The 18701-nt window shown below is 45.7% G+C and overlaps 2 protein-coding genes across 9 annotated transcripts in view; one reads left to right on the forward strand and one right to left on the reverse strand.

The window, feature by feature from the left end:
• Cpne2 (copine II) overlaps positions 1-2565 on the forward strand; it is a 32303-nt gene extending 29738 nt beyond the window's left edge. The window contains exons 15-16 of one of the 2 annotated variants that reach the window (XM_013027898.1): positions 720-953; positions 2051-2565. In XM_013027898.1, the coding sequence (XP_012883352.1) occupies positions 720-953; positions 2051-2158 (342 nt within the window). In that variant the 3' untranslated portion in view covers positions 2159-2565. Of the gene's footprint in view, positions 1-716; positions 954-2050 lie in introns of both variants that reach the window. The other variant, XM_013027897.1, reaches the window with a different exon arrangement.
• Positions 2566-7972: 5407 nt separating this feature from the next.
• The window catches only part of Fam192a (family with sequence similarity 192, member A), a 32441-nt gene continuing 21712 nt past the window's right edge, over positions 7973-18701 (reverse strand). For all 7 annotated transcript variants that reach the window (XM_013028008.1, XM_013028010.1, XM_013028009.1 and 4 more), the window contains 2 exons: positions 17881-17945; positions 7973-8893 (listed from right to left, as the gene is read on the reverse strand). In XM_013028008.1, the coding sequence (XP_012883462.1) occupies positions 8676-8893; positions 17881-17945 (283 nt within the window). In that variant the 3' untranslated portion in view covers positions 7973-8675. The remainder of the gene's footprint in view (positions 8894-17880; positions 17946-18701) is intronic.

The following is an 18701-nucleotide window of genomic DNA, read 5'->3' on the forward strand; positions in this document are numbered from 1 at the left end:
ATATGAATGATCGGCAGCGTCACTCACCATGAGTGGGGAGGGGGGTAAACGTAAAAGTAAACACAGCAAACACACAGTGCTAGGTAATGGCCAGAGCTCACTGCCATCGTTAGCCCTGAATTTCTTGCCTTCTGGAGGCCAGCGAAGGTAAGAGAGGGTAAGACACTGGCACGCTGCCAGGGCTGTCTCCTGGACAGTGCATAGAAAGGGAAAACCATACCAGACCAGTCCTTCCCACCCCACCCCCTGACGGTCAATGCCAAGGCTGGGGTGTGACCCAGATGCACTTAAAACTCACAAGGGCTGGCCCAGATGACCTGCTCCCAGCCCCTGCAGCTATCTACCTCTCCTGCTGTGTTGAGCAGGGAAAGAATGGGATACAGATTCTCCTGCCCAGGGGGAGCAGGAATGGGGAAGCTTGCCCCAGAGTCTCTCAGTAAAATGAATCCCTGCACAAGCCAGAGCCTGTCAGGAAGCCATGGACTGCTGCCACGTGCTAGGCACAGCATGGCTTTCAGCAGCGTTCCCATCATGCAGATGGAGACACTGAGGCCCAGTGACTGAGGCCCAGTTGCCCAAGTGTAGCGACTCACAGAGCCAGCCCTGAACCTGGGGCTCAGACGCCAGAACAGGGGAGGAGGGGAGGTCAGTGTTGTTACACAGGCCAGGAGGAGAGGCACTTGGCTTGCTCAGTGCTGGGTGGCCCCTCCCTGCAGCAGTACTTCATCCTCCTCATCATCACGGACGGCGTCATCAGCGACATGGAGGAGACCAGGCATGCCGTGGTGCAGGCATCCAAGCTGCCCATGTCCATCATCATCGTGGGCGTGGGCAACGCAGACTTCGCTGCCATGGAATTCCTGGATGGAGACAGCCGCAGGCTGCGCTCCCACACGGGCGAGGAGGCAGCCCGTGACATCGTGCAGTTTGTGCCCTTCCGGGAGTTCCGAAACGTGAGTGTGGGTCTGGGCCAGGAGGGGCAGTCACAGGACCGAGCAACCAAGGCTCACAGTCAAGGTGGCTGGCGCGGGTGGGGGGGGGGCGGGGAGCTTGTCTGGCTCAGCCTTAGACCTTGCATCTTCAGACCCACTGGCTTCCTAGAGAACTATGAGGTTATGAGTTGCTGGGTGCTGTGCCTGGCCTTGCCCCAAAGCCATGGTGCCACTGTGAGCTCTTGCCACAGCTGAGGGAGCATGGGAGCAAGCAGTACTCAATCTAGACTGGCACCCTAGAGGCAAAGCATTTGAGGCAGAGGAATGAGGGCAAAGGTCCCCATAGGTGAGAGGCTTCCCTGCCCATTACGCTCAGCCAGCCCTTCATTCTGCGTATGGAAAGATGGAGGGCCTCTCAGCCTCTTCCCGAAAGCCCCTGTAGGAGGGACTCATGACCTTCCTATCTTGTTGCTAGAGTTGACTCTGGCATCGTCCAGCCCCCCCTCAGGCCCTCCCATAAGGAAAGGGGGTTGGCTGCAGGCCTTGTGAGGAGCTTCAGGGGGGGATCAGGGTCTCAGATGCTGCCTGTGCCCAGCCATGCTACTGCCCTCTTGAGACCAGTGGCTTATTGCATGGCCCTTGCAAGCTCTGAGCTCAGGGGTCCCCAGTGGACTTCACTTGGTCACTTCCTGTCTCCCAGCAGCCTCTGGGTTTGCCGAGGTGGTGCTTTATCTCAGGAAGTGGTGGCTTCCTGGGGCCCGGGTTACTGGCTGGTGCACAGGACAGTCTCACGTGACTGGAAACCAGTCACCATCACTCATAGCCAAAGAGGTGCGCAGGCAATGCCTGCCAGCCGATTAGGCTGTGCAGCTCTCTCTTTGCCCTAAAAGCCTCCCACTGACAAATTCATCCTAAAATGTTATTTCTGGGCATCTGCAGCACACAAGGTAAAAGTTCTCATCAAGGAAGCCGCTGCTTGCAGTGGGGATTGGGCATACACTGGCCCTCCCCACGTTGGTCCTCTGTAGTGCCCTGTCCCTGGGCTTTGTGGACATGGTGTCCCTCCCAGGTCTCATTCACTCTCCTCTCTCCTCCCCACCCCACCCTCAACCCTGTAGGCAGCAAAGGAGACCCTGGCCAAAGCTGTGCTGGCGGAGCTGCCCCAACAAGTTGTACAGTATTTCAAACACAAAAACCTGGCCCCCACGAACTCGGAGCCTGCCTGAGCCTGTGCCCAGCAGCGCCCACCCTCCCCAGCCGTGCACGCTCACCCTGCTTCCTCGTGGGTGGCCTTTTCTACCAATCCACATTCTTATTTTTTACAATGGAGCCCCCACCCCACCCCCTATCTTCCCCCTGCGCAGCCCGGTGTCCAAGTCAACCCCTGATGTTTCCAGGCCAAACTTCCCCTTCCCCTTAAGTATTGAATGTACTTTGTATAATTCTCGTGGAATTGTTATTCAAGAGAATAAAGTTTTTACAATCATTAACTGGCCTTTTCTAAGTAACTAGCTGTAGAAAGGAATATGTCCCCAGTCAATACTTTATGTAGTGGCAGGCACTCAATTTCTGATGTGTTTTTATATTGTGTTCTATTTGTTACATTCAGAATAATAAAGGAGTTTGCGATGTCCCTGCGTTCACCAGCTCCTTCTTCAGCCAGGACCCTAAGGGCTCAGTGATCCAGAAAAAGTGCAATCAGAATTCCTCTCCCTACCTAGCACCCCTGCAGGAATTGGGGTGTTCTGTGTGGGGACTCCATGAAATGAGTGGACATGGTACACTCAACACACATGCATGCCCATGCCATGTCTCTAGTGTCCCTGACCTTCTGCCCGCTTTCTCTGAGCCCACTCTGTCCCATTTCTCCTGCCACCTGCTCTCTCCTCCTCTTGAGACTCCTGGGAAACATGGTTTATAGTGTGTGAAAGCCTCTTTGGGGCTGATAACTCACATCTATTATCCTAGCTACTCAGGAGGCTGAGATCTGAGGATTGCAATTCAAAGCCAGCCTAATCAGGAAAGGCTGGGAGACTCTTCTCTAATTTATCACCTAAAAATTATCAGTAGAGATATGGCTCAAAGTCGTAGAGCACTAGCCTTGAGCAAAAGAGCTCAGGGATAGCACCTAGACCCTGAATCTAAGCCCCATGATCAACCACCCCACCCCACCCCCCAAAAAAAGCCGCTTTAAAGGCCTGAGGACCGGAACTAGGGCTGCCTGCACCCTGCAGCACCTCCCTCACACACAAGCCCAGCTTTCTGAGACCAACCCAAGGACCATCTGGACCTAACTCCCTCTCTGCTCCCCATTCCCTCCTAACTCCCCTGTTTCTTCCCAGGAGTCTCTTGACACAGGCCCTTGTGTGTGGCCAGTAGCAGTGAACACTGGTCACAGTGCTTTACAGTCACTGACCATGTCCAGTCAGAGACCATGGAATGTGTAGAAAAGTTATCAGGCCTGAGGCAGGGGCAGATTGCAGATGAGTCAGGCCAGCTCTATGCCTGAGCTGCTCCAGTACTACCAGTGCCTGCTGGTCTGTACAGAAGTGGTGCATGCAAGCTGCTAAGGACCTAGCTATTCCCTAAGCTAGTCCCCACCTGCTCGCCTAGGTCAGTACTTCTTCCTGGAGGCCTCTGAGAACTGGGCAGTACCAGGTGGGTCCCACTGTTTGTGTCCAGCAAGCTCAGGAGCCACACTGTCTTGGGAAATGAAGAAGGGACACCTCCACACCAAGCCTGCTGATACTGTGGCCACCAGGAACCTAGATGAAGGGTTTAGGGACACCATCCTTTCTCAGAGACTGCAGGAAATGGGGCTCTGTGTCCTTTAGGAAGGCACAGCACCCCAGCAGGCAGGCAACACGTTGAAACCCAGCACCAGCATACCTGGCTCATTCTGGCTCGTCTGCAAGTTTGGGCGTTAGACACACACTAACCCAGGACTTTTTGTTTAGCCCTGGCTTGGCAGTGAAGACCACCACCGAGCAACAGCCTCTTCCTAGCCCCACCTTCCCTTTTTGCCCTCCAAGGACATTGGGTGACCACTTCTCATCAGACCTCCACACCATCCTTACAGCACCTCACAGTAACTTCCCAGATTGGGAAAGGTACTGGCCAAGTCCCTGCCAACAATCAGGGTCTGTCCCCTGTGATCAGGTGTGTAGGCCAGGGTTGAGCCTCTGGGCCTCTGAGCCTTCTGAGGTCTGCCCTAGCCCTGTCTGAGACACCAAGGTGAGGCATGCAGTGCACTCTTGCTGGCCTAGTCCTCAGGAGGAAGGGCAACCCACACCCAGACCAGGACTCAATCCCTTTAACTCCCCAGGTCTCAGAGCTGCTACTTGGTTCTCCTATCACACATGGATGGCAGGAGGTAACTTGGGAACCTGAGTAGGCAGAAGCTTCCATAGAAAGCCAGTCTTTCAAATGCTCCAGTGAAAATCCTAGTTCTACCACGGAGCCGTGCAATGCAGTCAAGTCACTGAGATGGGGGGGTTCTGATTTCCTCTAGAACAGAGAGAAGGGGAGCTGCGATGTGGCTCAGTGGCAAAGCACTTGCCTAGCAAATGCAATGTCCTAGGTTCAGTCCCCAGTACCAAAAAAGAAGACAAAAAAAAAATGCGGAAAAGGGCTGCTCCCCAGAATGCCACCAATTCCAATACAGTGACTATCACTGAGCTAGAATGAGACTACAGACTATGGCAGAAAGCTCCAGCCAATTGCCTTCCCCTCTGCCTGGGCCATACTCTGCCTATTGCTGAGACTACCCCTCCCTGAAGCCGCTGCTCCAGCAGGTAAGGGAGCAAAAGGCCAGCCCTTGCCAGCATCATTAAGACATGAGATGTGTGACTCCCTTCTTGTACTCAACCTGTGACTACAAAAGTGTTGCCAAGATTCCAGCCTCCCACAGAGCAGAGCTTGCATTCCACCCGGGAATGCAGAATGCATAAGTAGGCTAGGCATGCCAAGAAGCCAAGAAAACATCCAAGTCCAAATGGCTGTTTGCTGCCACTGCGCTCTCCTTGTTTTTCCTGGAGGGTCTGAGATGGCAGTAAGGAACCAGGTGTGCCTGAGCCGTTCACCTTTGGCTGGGAGAGGAGTGCACAGCAGAAGCTGGCACTGGGGCTCTGGACACCAGATCTGAGCCCCAGCATGTCATGGAAAGGCCCAACCTGGCTGGGAAGGCCAGCACAGTCCATAAGCCCATACAGGTCACACCTCTCCATGCTCTGCACACCAACCTGGAAATGAAGATCCAGGGTGACAGCACTCATGGTGACTACCATTTACCAAGCACCTGCTCCATGTGACTTTCCCCCTCCTTAGGAGGTGGTACTATTTCTGCTTGCTCAGGAAGAAAGTGAAGTCTTTACCAGTGAGGACCTTGCCTGAGTAACACAGCAAGCAAACATCTGACTCTTAAGCTCAGAATCACTGGTATGTCCATGAAGGTGTAATGAGGTTGAGTTCCCAGGGAGAAGGGAAAGCTGAAGCCGAGGGGCTGGGGTAGGATGGGGCAATCAGAGAGAAAGACCACAGAAGCTGGAGTGATGATATCTGTGTCTAGTCACATCAGCCTCTGCTGTGTGTGTGTGTGTGTTGGTTCTGGGGCTTGAACTCAGGCCCTACATGCTTGAGCTTCTATGCTCAAGGACAGTACTCTACCACTTGAGCCACAGCTCCACTTCTGGCTTTTCTGGTGCTTAATTGGAGATAAGAGTCATCTCATGGACTTTCCTGCCCAGGCTGGCTTCAAACCATGATTCTCAGATCTCAGCCTCCTGAGTAGCTAGGATTACAAGTCTGAACCACCAGCATCCAGCCAACCTCTGTTTTTTAGAGAAGGAAAAGTAGGTGCTTTTGACTTGCAAGCACCTTTTCTCCCCACCCAGGTGAGTGACAGGCCCCAGAAGGAATGATAGGAAGTACCTAGAAGGCCTACCAGGGAGACGGTCTTTAGCTATAATGAGCTCCCTACTTGTGTGGTTAGTTATAATATTGCCACTGAGGACAACATAAGCAGGCTTTAAGAGACATACCCCAAACCTGTTTGTAGCTCTCTTACCTGGTTGTAAAATCCTCGTTGGTAAGGCAGGAGTACAGTCAGTAGGTTACTGGTTCCAGAACCCCCATTGGATATCCAGATTTACGGCTGGCTCAAGTCTTTTCTATCCAGTACTTGTATAGGACCTACACACATCTCATAGACTTGAAGTTGTCTCCAGATTACTTAAATAGAATCTAATACTGTGTAAGTAACATGTAAAAAATTGTACTCTGGGCTGGGAATGTGGCTTAGTGGTAGAGTGCTTGCCTAGCATGCATGAAGCCCTCATGTGGTTCCTCAGAACCACATAAACAGAAAAGTCCACAAGTGGTACTGTGGCTCCAGTGGCAGATACTAGCCTTGAGCAAAAGGACTCAGTTCCTGAACTGAGGACCTGAGTTCAAGCGCCAGGACTGGCCAAAAAAAAAAAGTACTAGGGAAATAATGTGCATGTTTAGTATGGATCAAAGTCAAACATTCTCCCATCCACAGCTGGATTAATGTGCAGACTCAGAACTGCCAACCTGGAGCCAATGACTATATTCCAAGGTTTAAAGAGGTGTTTCTGTCTGTCTGTTCCAAGATAGAACCGTTATGTCTACCCTGAACACCTCCCCAAGCTGCTTTCCCTTCTCATTAGTCAGCCCCAGCCCCTGCTTTGCCAGCAACGGTTTCTACAGAAGCTTATTTCAATTCCAGGGCTCTGCATGGATAGGTGCAAGAACCACGGACATACAATCTCTCCTGAAACATTAACAGCAGAAATCTGTCTGCTCTGGTGTAGTGGTGCATGCCTGCAATCCCAGCACTTGGGAGGCTAAGGTAGGAAGGTAGCAAGTTGAGGGCTAATCTGGCTTCTATAGTAAGAGAAAAAAGAAGTCTGAAGACTCTGTTTGCTTAAGACAGTCTAGCAGTGAGAGCAGAGAGCTGGCAGCACAGGGGGAAGCATGAGCTCATCCTCTGACAGGTTTGTAAGCATTGAAGTTAATGTATGGTTTTAATCCCTGCAACCATTTGTCAACTTCTTCCAACATCAACAGAGGCCATGAGGTGCAGTAATGGCCTCTGCAAAGTCAAACCGCATAACAATAGTGACTTTGATGCCTTGGTCTGCCTTCTAAAATGATTTGGGCTTGCTTCGGGTACAAGCTGTAATCACGACAGCACCATCACAGGAACAAGGGAACAGAGAGGCAGAAGGTGCCTACACAGTTTTACCTACACTTCTTGTTTGTTAGCACAACCCTGACGTGCCCATACCGACAGTCAGGAACAATTAGCACCAAGAAGTCCTGAGAAAGGCAGCACTTACAAGCATGCGCTTTGGGCGAAGGGAAGCCACCATCTGCCAATAGGCACCCGTGTGTTGCTGCACTGGAAGGGGAAAAGAAGTGGGTTGGATGAGATCCGGAGGCCTCTCTGCCCACGGTAAAGTGAGTAGTTTCTCTGCCTGCCAGCATCACAGTGCCAACACATTCAGTATGTGTCTCGCTCAGTCTCACACCCAGGGAAGGAGACACAATTGATGCTAAACCAAGGGGAAGAACGCTGCTCAGGTCTGTGCTGAAGCAGCGAAACATAGGCTGTCTTTCGAGCTCACGTCCACCTGGGTCCTCCAGACCTCTACATCTCTTCTTCTTTCCCTCTGTTCTCCCTCCTTCTCAAAGTGCTGAGTCCCTGGTACCCTAGCGACAAAGAGGTTCTTTGTCTGCTCTGTTTGGGAAGAGAAGAAGCTGCAGGGTACTAAATAAAGGAAAAGTACTAGGGCAGCACCTTAGGCTAGAAATAGCTTCCACAGTCAAAAGCCACAACTGTACTACACATCAAGTAGAGCAGCGCTTCAGTGGAGTTCAGAGTACAGTCATAACACAGGCGTGTCCCACTAGTTTGCAGTATTAAGATTCCAGAAGCTTCTAGAAATAGTCATCTCATTAACATACCTAACAGCAGTTCTGGTTTCTGGCTACGATTAAATAAGGCCTGTTTGTCTCTCTAATGTTTAGAATCTTAAAGCAAGTCTTTTATTTCAAGAACAAAAACAAGATAAATTGCCAGGTAAAGAAAAGCTGAGAAGATGGCTACCTTATTCTTACTAGTCCCTTCCTATACTGGGGTCAGTGGAGAGAAGAGCATGGCTGAGAACAAGAAAAAGCTTTACAGAGAAGGCTGGTGTTGACTAACAGCCCTGCAGGTATGGAGGAATCATCTTTACTGAGTCACACGTCAGGACTTAGTTCCAGAGAGGCTTTTCACCATGTTGAAGTCAGCCCTCCTTCCCCGCATGCTCCAAACACAGCAGAACCAAACAGCATGTGTCTACAACAGAACATTTAAACAGGTCCAGTAACTGCCCTTGCTTCCTTGTGCTGCTAAAGGAAAGGAAAAACCAAGACAGCAATAAAACTCAATGACTCCTTCTGCAAGCCAATTAAGCCTATCCCCAGGGAGCTGGCTGGAGCCTCCTCTGGGCCTCATCCCACCCTAACCATCAGTGAGGAAAGGCAGTGGACAGGTCTAGTCACCTGTGCTGGAGTGGAAAGAAAACCAAACAGTTCAGGCCATAACTGGATTCTGGCACATTTTCAGGTCAGGTTAAAAGTGCCATGGTGTGCACAGGAAGCAGGTGGAGGAGTTCTGTGAGGGTGGTGTAAAGTCTGAACCCTCTGGGGAGGAGCCTCCTGTGGAAAGGTCAGAAGTTAGGGCGCCTCGAGGAAGGTATTGGTTCGGAAGATGGAGGAGACGATCTTGCCAGTGGCATTGATGGTGCCCTCGCTGTCTGAGCTGGACTCAGAGTCGCTGCTCCCCGAGTAAGCGCCCAAGCCTGGGAGGATGCCGATGCACACAGCAGCCGAGGGGCAGTGGATGGAGGGGCTGCTCAGAGATGTGCTTCCCAGAGACACACATGATGGGGCCTCTGCAAAAAAAAGGGGACAAATGGTTAACTCTTTTCCAAGTGAGGGCCTGTCACCACAGCCCGGTGCTATGCCAGGGAATCTCCCACAGATGCTGTGGAACCCCAAAATGGGGCTGTGCAGTCAAGACTCTGCTTATCCTCATTTTACAGGAGGAAGTGAGACACCGGGAGATGAAATAACTTTAAAGGTAAGAGGCAAAGCTAGGACTTGAACCCCACAAAGGACTCGAACCCCACAGCCTGCCTAAATGCTCATCTCTCAGAGAGAGAAGACAAACTACCTTGTTAGTGTCACCTGTCCTGGTCTGACTGCCTGAAATTACAAGTCAGGGTCTTACAGCCAGTTGCACTCCGATCTGATATCCTCCTTACACCACACTTGACCAATATGCTAGCCAGCACCAACGCATGCTGACGGCCAAACAATTGCAGCAGAATAACATGTTTTATTATCAAGGGCACTCTTTCCAGACAGGGAGAGGATTAAACACAACCTTTGCTTTCTATGCCTATGTGTCTTTTACAATTGAGGACAATGAAACCACACCAACCAACATTTTAAGACCATGTTTAATGACATGCATTTCTTTTCTTCCCAGGAAGTCTAGTTATGCAGTCACTCCAACGATGGAACACCTCAAACTAGAAGGTTAAAGGATGCCTCTCCACCCCTTTTTCCATCATCTTATAACCACTGTAACAACTGTATTATCAACAATCTGTATTATCCCTGTTTACTAACAGAGGGAAATCAGATGACTTGACAAGTTTATAAGCTATTTACAGTAGAACACATTAAACCAAACCTGAATCAAAAAATATTAAAGTGGCCAGGTGCCGCTGGCTCACACCTGTAATCCTAGCTACTTAGGAGGCTGAGATCTGAGGATCTCGGTTGAAAGCCAGCCAGGGCAGAAAAGTCCCGAGACTCTTATCTCCAACTAACCACTCAAAAACCAGAAGTGGCCCTTGAGTGAAAGAGCTCAGGGACAGAGCCAGACCCTGAATTCAAGCCCCAAGACTGACCCCTCCCCAAAATACTAAAGGATACTGAAGCTCAATGCAAACTAAAGGATGGAGTTCCTTGCCACTGCCTCAGTCTGAGAAGCACAGCCCTTTCTGAAACTTCTCTTCAAAGCACCAACATCTCACTATGCCTCAAGAAAATGCAAAAAGAGCCAGATATTGTGATTCACACATGTAATCCCAGATATTCAGGAGGCAGAGACAGGAAGATAATGATCAAAAATAGGCTAGAAATGGTGGTGGTATGCTCCTCTCACCCCAGCTACTATCAAGAGGTAAACACGGGAGTATGGTGGTTAGAGGCCAGTTCAGACCCACCCACCCACCCCCCCAAAAAAAAAAATATATATATATATATGTCACCTTAACTGAAAAAGATTAAGAAGCCGAAGAGGGCTAGAGGTATGGCTCAAGTGGTAGAGCACTTGCCTAACAAGCATAAGGCCCTGAGTCAAGCCCAAGTACCACAGGGGGAAAACAGACTTGTGAAAGGAAGTATTTTTCTCAGAAGACAAAGAAAAGTAGTAAGAGGCTAAAAAAGTTATCCTATGCCAGCTCAGTTTATGTGCTCATCTTTTCTGGATGCTTTGAAAAGGGAGAACAAGGAGAATGAGGCTGGGAAGGGATAAGCAATGTTGAAGCACGTACATGTAGACAAGTAAAATAAGAATAGCAAACAATTGCAGAGACAGCAGTGACAAGCATACAAAAGCAGAGGCAAATACTTGCAACACATACCACAAGAGCTAATAATGTCTTGGAGATAAGAAGAGTCCTTCCAATTTATAATCTCCAAGAAAAGTAGGCAGAAGACATGCACAGTTCACAGAAAAAGAAACATGGGTTTTCACACAGAAATATAAAAAATTTATTAGGAGGGAATGTGTGACGAAGCTAACTTGGTATAATACAAGTCATTGAAATTTCAGTGACCTTCAAACATAAGTGATGTTCATAAGAAGCATTCACTGAAGTGCTGTGCACTGTAGCAGAAAGTTGAAAATAACCCAAAGGTCCATTAATAAGTGGTGGGCTACAAGGTATGTAATGGACTCTCCCTGGGGTAGGGTGTAGCTCAGCAGCAATGTGCTAATATTACTAGCATGATCCCTCAGCACTACAAAACAAAGAATAAAGCATCTATGTACTAGAATCACCTATTCACCAAGATAATATACTAAATGAAAAAGGCCAGGTGCAGAACAGAGTATATACATAATAATTTTTTAGGGGGCAGTGTATGCCAATACATATGTGTAACTATATCTGAGGAGAGCTACATAAAAATTTGGTAGCAATGGCTACCAGGAGCAGGTGGTAGGGAACATGGGAAGCTTACTATTCATTCCTAACTCTTGCCTGTGAGCTTATGTACCCCAGTAAAAAAAAAGTGAGGGTTTTTTCTTTGCTGTTTCATCCCCAAGGAACACTGCATGGGTCTGGCACATGGCAGGCCTGAATTCACAAAGTGTGAGAATGCAAGAAAATCTGCTTTTATTGCAAGCTTCGGATGGGAAGGGTGGTGGCCAAAATCAGATACTCTTTAAAGTGTAAAAGACATCAGCACTCTTTCTTTTTTTTTTTTTTTTAGGGTCCAGTTGTGGTGCCTGAACTCTGGGCCTGGGTGCTGTCCCTCAGCTCTTCAGCTCAAGGCTAGCGCTCTACCACTTGAGTCACAGTGCCACTTCCGGCTTTTTCTTTTTGCTTATGTGGTGCTGGGGAATCGAACCCAGGGCCTTGAGCATGCAAGGCAAGCGCTCTACCACTGAGCCACCTTCCCAGCCCATCAGCACTCTTTCTCACTCTCTTTCTCTCTCTGTCATTACTTGAGTACTCACTGTATATTGTGTATCACATATAGAATAATACTTTCAGTAATCTGGCAGGAAAATTCTGCAGAGTAACTGAAGAGGATGAGAAAAAAAAAAAGAATCAAGTTCTGAGCACCTATAGAGGACAAGTGCTGGCTAGGGAAGGAAGAAGCCAGCTATAGAACTGCAACTGAGGAAACGGACCACCTGGTACTGGAGGAGTTTAAGGGAAAAGACTTTAGTTATCTAGGAAGCTTCAAGAAAGAAAGACTACAAGTCTTAACAAAACAGAATAAATAGGTGCCCTCTGATCTCGCCCATTTGGTGAAGTTTCCTGCCAATTTCTGCATTTGCTGGACTATAATGTCATACCAAATTAACACAGAAAATTACAAATAGGAAATGTTCTTGGGATTTGGGCAGATACGTGACTTGAGAGTAGAGGGACCAACCGGGCATTCAAATGCTCTGCCCAGGCTAGTTTTTGTCAGGGAAGCTAAATATTTTCCAGGACATCTTCTGCAGGACTTACCTTCAGGTTATCTACTGCTGAGGACAAGTCTCTGAAGCAAGCTTTGAAGGCATTCTTTTTGGGGCTTTTCCTCCCAACTAAGGAGGAGATCCCCTGCCTATCTTCTGCTAAAAGGATGCAGGAGTAGGAAGAAGGCATTTAGAATGACAAAAATAATAGTAATAACAGATCTGAAACACAAATGTCTGCCTGGGATAATTCAAAGAAGCCTCACAGTTTTCCTTTCCACTGATTCACTCCAACAATCCCTACCCAGGATTAACCAATTTATTGGTTGAAATGTGCTTACGATTCCTATGAAGTTGTATGTATTTGTATGTGTATGTGCATATATAAATACTGTATGTATCTTCCTCAGTATCCTCAGGGAATTTGTTCCAAGACTTGCCCTTATATAAAATGGTATAGTATTTACATGTAATATATATATATATATATATGAATATAATATGCATATCCTCCCATATACTTTAAGCCTATACACTTTCAGTACAAATGCAATGTTTTCCTTTCCAAGTTTTTCAACATGGTTAGTTGAACCCACAGATACAAAACATCGAGTGCACACATTTATCCTATCTAAGTTGTCATGTTTGAATGAGTTTCCCATATGTTAAGCCACCAGGCGGGTGCTGGTGGCTTACACCCAAAACTACTCAGCAATCTGAGGATCCTGGTTTGAAGCCAGCCTGAGCAGGAAAGTCCTTTTATCTCTAACTAGCAAAAAGCTGGAATTGGAGCTGTGGCTCAAGTGGTAAAGCACCAGCTTTGAGCATAAAAGCTAAGGGACAGTACCTGGGCCCTGACTTCAAGCCCCAGTACTGTCACCAAAAAAGAAAAAAAAAAAGTCAACAGGACTTCCTAAGTATGAACTGAAATAGTTTTTCTGAATGGCAATTTGGTTCCATTTATAGTTCTAAGAAACAATTTCTATTTCTAAGAAACAATTCTAGTTCTAAGGAACAATTCTTGTTCTAAGTATTTGACCTGAGTTTAGTTTTCATGTGTATAAAAATTATGCATGTGGGAGGTTATTACTAAAACCCCAGAATAGGGGAAAAAAATCTCATAAATTTAAAAATGGGATATATTATAGCACAATACTATACAGCCTTAAAAAAAGTTCTTTGTAACCCCTCTATATGGTATTTTCACAATTTTAAAAAGTATATATATATGAAAGAAAAAAAAAGTTCTCCATGGTGGGCTGGGAATGTGGGTTAGTGGTAAAGCACTTGTAGAGCATGCATGAAGCCCTGGGTTCGATTCCTCAGTACCACATAAACAGAAAAAGCTGGAAGTGGCGCTGTGGCTCAAGTGGCAGAGTACTAGCCTTGAGCAAAATAAGTTCAGGGACAGTGCCCAAGCCTTGAATTCAAGACCCAGGACTGACAAAAAAAGAAAAAGAAGGGAAAAAAGTTCTCCATGGGTACTTATACAGTGTTTCACACAGTACAATAACAAGTGAATTAAGTAATACAAAAATTAAAATACTGGGCTGGGAAGGTGGCTCAGTGGTAGAGCGCTTGTCTTGCATGCATGAGGCCCTGGGTTCGATTCCTCAGCACCACATAAGCAGAAAAAGAAAAAAAAAGCCGAAGTGGCGCTGTGGCTTAAGTGGTAGAGCGCTAGCCTTGAGCTGAAGAGCTGAGGGACAGTACCCAGGCCCAGAGTTCAGGCCCTCGATCAGACCCCCCCCAAAAAAAAAGTTAAAATACAGTAAAACTCATAATGATTAGAAATATAAAATCAACATATTGAGTATTCTTACAAAAAAATCACCTCAAACTAGTCAAGCTCCTAGATCTAATTCCCATTTTACAGGGAACACCACAGTGAAATCTAGAATATAGGATACCACACAGAACAGACTCACTTTCTTTGCAAATAAAATACAAAAGAAACAATAACTTAAAAGAAGGAAAAGCTAGACCTGTGATCCTAGCTACTTAGGAGGCTGAGATCTGAGGATTACAGTTCAAAGCCAGCCTAAGCAGGAAAGCCCATGAGACTCCTATCTCCAAGTAACCACTAAAAAGCCTGAAGTAGAGCTGTGGTAAAATACTAGCTTTGAGCAGAAAAGCTGAGGAATAGAGTCAAGGCCCTGAGTTCTAGTGTGTATGTGTGCACATGCATGTGTGCACAGGCATGCACATACATTCATACACACAAAAACAACATTTCCAACTCAATCCAAGATTCCAACAATCTCTATCAAAGTCTTAGCTGTTATTTTGGCAGACTGATGAGCTTATTTCAAAATGGAAGTAGAATAATCTTTAAAAGAACAAATTGATGGACTCATACTTCCCAATTTAAAAACTAAACTACAAAGTAAGCATGATCAAGACTAGTAGTGGCATAAGGGCAGATGTAAAGATCAACAGAGTAGAAAAGAAAACCCAGAAATGAATCCATATGTTTATAGTCAATGGTTTTTCAACAAGGAAGCCATGACAGTTCAGTGCAGAAAAGAACAACTGTCTCAACACTCCTATAGACTGGCACTGGATCCTTACTTCACACCATATGCCTACATTCCCCAGAATGAAACAAAGATGGGGTAAAATTCTTTTAAGAAAACAGGCATAAACCTTTTTAACTTTGAATTAGTTAATGGTTTCTTACATGATACCTAAAGCACAAGAAAGATGTCACCGAAACTAAAACCTTATGCTTCAAAGGATGTTATGGAGAAAGTGAAAATATTTGCAATCATCTATCTGATTAAGTGCCCAATATTCAAAATATATAGGGAATTCTAACTTGAAGGTTGAATATATGCTTTCCTAAAGAAAAACATAAAAATGGCAAAGAGATAGATGATGATTGTGATCAATCATTAGGGAGATGCAAATCAAAACCACAATGAATCTGTGACAAAGTGCACAGCAAACTACATTTAAAAAAATCACCTCCACTATAAAAGAAACTACCCATGAGGATGTATATAATAATTTTTTTAAAAAGAGAGAGGTAAGTATTGGTAAGGATGTAAAGAGATCAGAACCTTCATATGCTGTTGGTACAAAGAAAAAATAGTGCACTTACTTTGGAAAGTAGTAGTTTCCCAAAAAGTTAAATATACAGTTATCACATGACCTGAGACTAAAAACAGCTGCCTATACAAAAACCTGTATGTGAATATTCACAGCAGCATAATTCATATTAGCCAAAAACCCTATATGTCCAGAATAATGGACAAACAAAATGTGTATGTTATATAAACAGGCATTAGGCAGCCACTAGTAAATAGTACTTCATGCTAAAACATGGATGAATGTTGAAAACATACTAACTTAAAAGAAGCCAAACACAAAAGGACACGTAATACTTGATTACACTGACATGAAATGGCCCAGAATGGCAAATCCACAAAGAAACTGATTAGTGGTTGCCAGTGACTAAAGAGAAGAGGGCATGCGGAGTATCTTGTTAGAGGTAAAGGCTTTCTTTTGCTTGTTGAAAACGTTTTGGAATTAGATAGCAATTGTGATGACTGCACAACCTTGTCAACACACAAAACATCACTGAGCAGTATTACTTTAACAGGCGAGTTATATTCCAGTAACTTTAAGACAATCTTTTTGAGCCAAATACAAAGGTTGGCCCTTCCTTGGATCCTTTTTTAAAAAGCAAAACAAAACAAAACAAACTAATTTGTCAATCAAGCCAAGTTCAGTGGTACTTCACTTGTAATTTCACCACTCAGGAGTCTGAGGAAGACTGCAACCTTGAAGCCAGCTAAAGCTAACAGAGACCCTATTTCCAAAATAGATAAGCTAGGAAAATAATACGAACTTGACATTTGATAATTATTGTGATTATTACAGATATGGTCATGGTATTACTATTGTTAAACTAAGTTACTTTTTAGAAATATATTAAAGAATTATGAAATGATTTCTGGGATTTGCCACAAAACACCATACTTGGGAAGGTGTAAGTGAACACTGGATACATCCTACAAGCCTTTAAGGGCACAGTGGTAAAACATATGCCTAGTGTGCATAAGGTCCCAGTTCAATCCCTTGCACCACACACACACACACACACACACAAAATACACACACACACAAAATATACACACACACAAAATACACACACACACAATACACACACACACACACACACATACACACACACACTGATAGTAGGATATAGAAGTTCTTATACTGTTATTCAAACTTCTGAATCTCTTTGAAGTTATCTATAATAAAATGGGGGATTTCTTCTTTTGGGTGGTACTAGGGTTTAAACTCAGCTTTATGCTGGCTACGCAGAAGCTCTACCTCTTTAGCGACACTTCCAGCCCTTTTTTGCTTTCATTATTTTCCAAGCAGGGTCATGCATTTTTGCCAGCGCTGGCCTGAGACCACAGTCCTCCCATCTACAGATTTCAGTGTAGTTGGCATCACAGGAACATGCTGCCACACCTAGTTTATTGACATAGGTCTTGCAAATTTTTTTGCCTGGCCTGGCCTGAAACCAGTCCTCCAGATTTATACCTTCTGAGTAGCTAGGATTATAGAAGGGAGCCACCATGCCCAGCAAGTACATATATGTTTGTACATACACAGAATAGGTCTGGATGGGTACATAGAAATGTATAATATTTCTTCCATGTGGAAAAGAACTAGATTGAAGACAGTGTTGGTGAAAGAGCGGCTCTTCACTCATGGTCCTTTTTATAAGCAGATTCTAGAGCAAAAGGATAAAAGTAATAGCCATCACTGGTATTCTATGGGTCATTTTTAAAAGTGCTTTTTTTTTTTGAGATAAAGAAACATAAGCTCTGTTTTTTAGATGACCTGCTAAGTTTAATAGAGTCAGATAAAAAACAGACTTGAATTTCTCATTTCATTTTTCTTTCTTTTTTTTTGTTGGTCATGGGGCTTCAACACTGGGCCTGGGCGCTGTCACTCAGCTCTTCAGCTCAAGGCTAGTGCTCTACCGCTTGAGCCACAGTGCCACTTCCGATTTTCTGAGTGGTTTATTGGCGATAAGAGTCTCACAACTTTCCTGCCCCGGCTGGCTTTGAACTGTGATCCTCAGATCTCAGCCTCCTGAGTAGCTAGGATTACAAGTGTGAGCCACCAGTGCCCAGCGAATTTCTCATTTCTAATCCAGTCTGTAAGAATATTCGCCTTTACTTATTTGGTGCCACTTGATATAGAAGCAGATTCATCACATAAAAATCATTAGGCAAAGCAAACGTACTCCTGGGAATTGTATTAAACTTCTAGGCTCAATCCAACCATCAGCAGGAGCTAGGCATTCAACTTCCCATGGTAGCAAACCAGGTGAAATCAAGAAACTTGACATTTGGCGGAGACAGAGACAAAGCCCTTTGTGAGAAGAGGTCATCTGACCAGGATTTTATAAGCACTCCCAGGACAGCAATTGTCACTTACTAGCTCTATGGCATCTAATGTATTTCTTTTGCAGGGCAGCTGCTAGCCTCAAATATAAATCCTGCTTGGTATAAAAGTTTGGAAACCAGGTTTAGGAAGGTTTGTATGAGACAGGAATCCCCTAATTTATGGATGGAATGATCACAGTTCCTCATCATGCTTCACAAGGTGTATGAGTAAAAGAGAAAGGAAGGTGCCACCTACCTTGGCTCTTCTCGTCTGGTTCAGGGTCTGGTTTCAGTCTTTTCACACTGTTCCCACTCTCTGAGCTGTAATGAAATCACAGTAATCTCAGCTATGATCAATCTCAAGGATCAAAGCTTAGAGAGTCATAGGCAGCCTCAGGATGCTGGAATGATCTGAAATTGAAAGCCTTTATTTGGATTCCTAATCAAAGTTCACTTCTGCCAAAAGGCCTGCTACAAACAGGAAACCAAGTAAGCAAGTGCTCAGGGTGGGCAGTGAACCTGGTCAGAAATTACATTCATAATCTTTTGATTGGCTAATTTGAAATGGTTCAAAGTTTATCTGAGCAATCAACCAAAACCAGAATACTTGGCCAAGTATTCTGACTTGTCAGAAGTCAGCTGGTGCTCTACTGCTTGTGCCATGCTTCCAGCCCCTATAACAGCAATTCTTATAACAGGAGTGGCTTAACTAAAATAGCTTCTTGTAAGATGGTGGCTACTCTTAAAGAGGCAGTGACTACCCTTAAAAAGGCAGTGCTAGATGGGTGCTAGTGGTTCACACCTGTAACTCTACTCAAGAGGCTGAGATCTGAGGATGGCAATTCAACGCTAGCCTGGGCAAACAAATCCAAGAGACTCTGATTAACCAGCAAAAAGAAGGAAGTGGAGACAAGGCATAAGTGGCAGAGTGCCAGGCATGAATGAGTGAAAAAGCCAAATGAGAGTAGGAAACCCAGAGTTCAACCCCCAGAACCAGCACGTACGAGCATGTGCAAGCACACAGGGACACACACACACACACACACACCCCCCTCAATATGCATACAAGCCAGTGTA

This window comes from Dipodomys ordii, unplaced genomic scaffold (assembly GCF_000151885.1).
Source record: "Dipodomys ordii isolate 6190 unplaced genomic scaffold, Dord_2.0 Scaffold106, whole genome shotgun sequence".
Lineage (NCBI taxonomy): Eukaryota > Metazoa > Chordata > Mammalia > Rodentia > Heteromyidae > Dipodomys > Dipodomys ordii.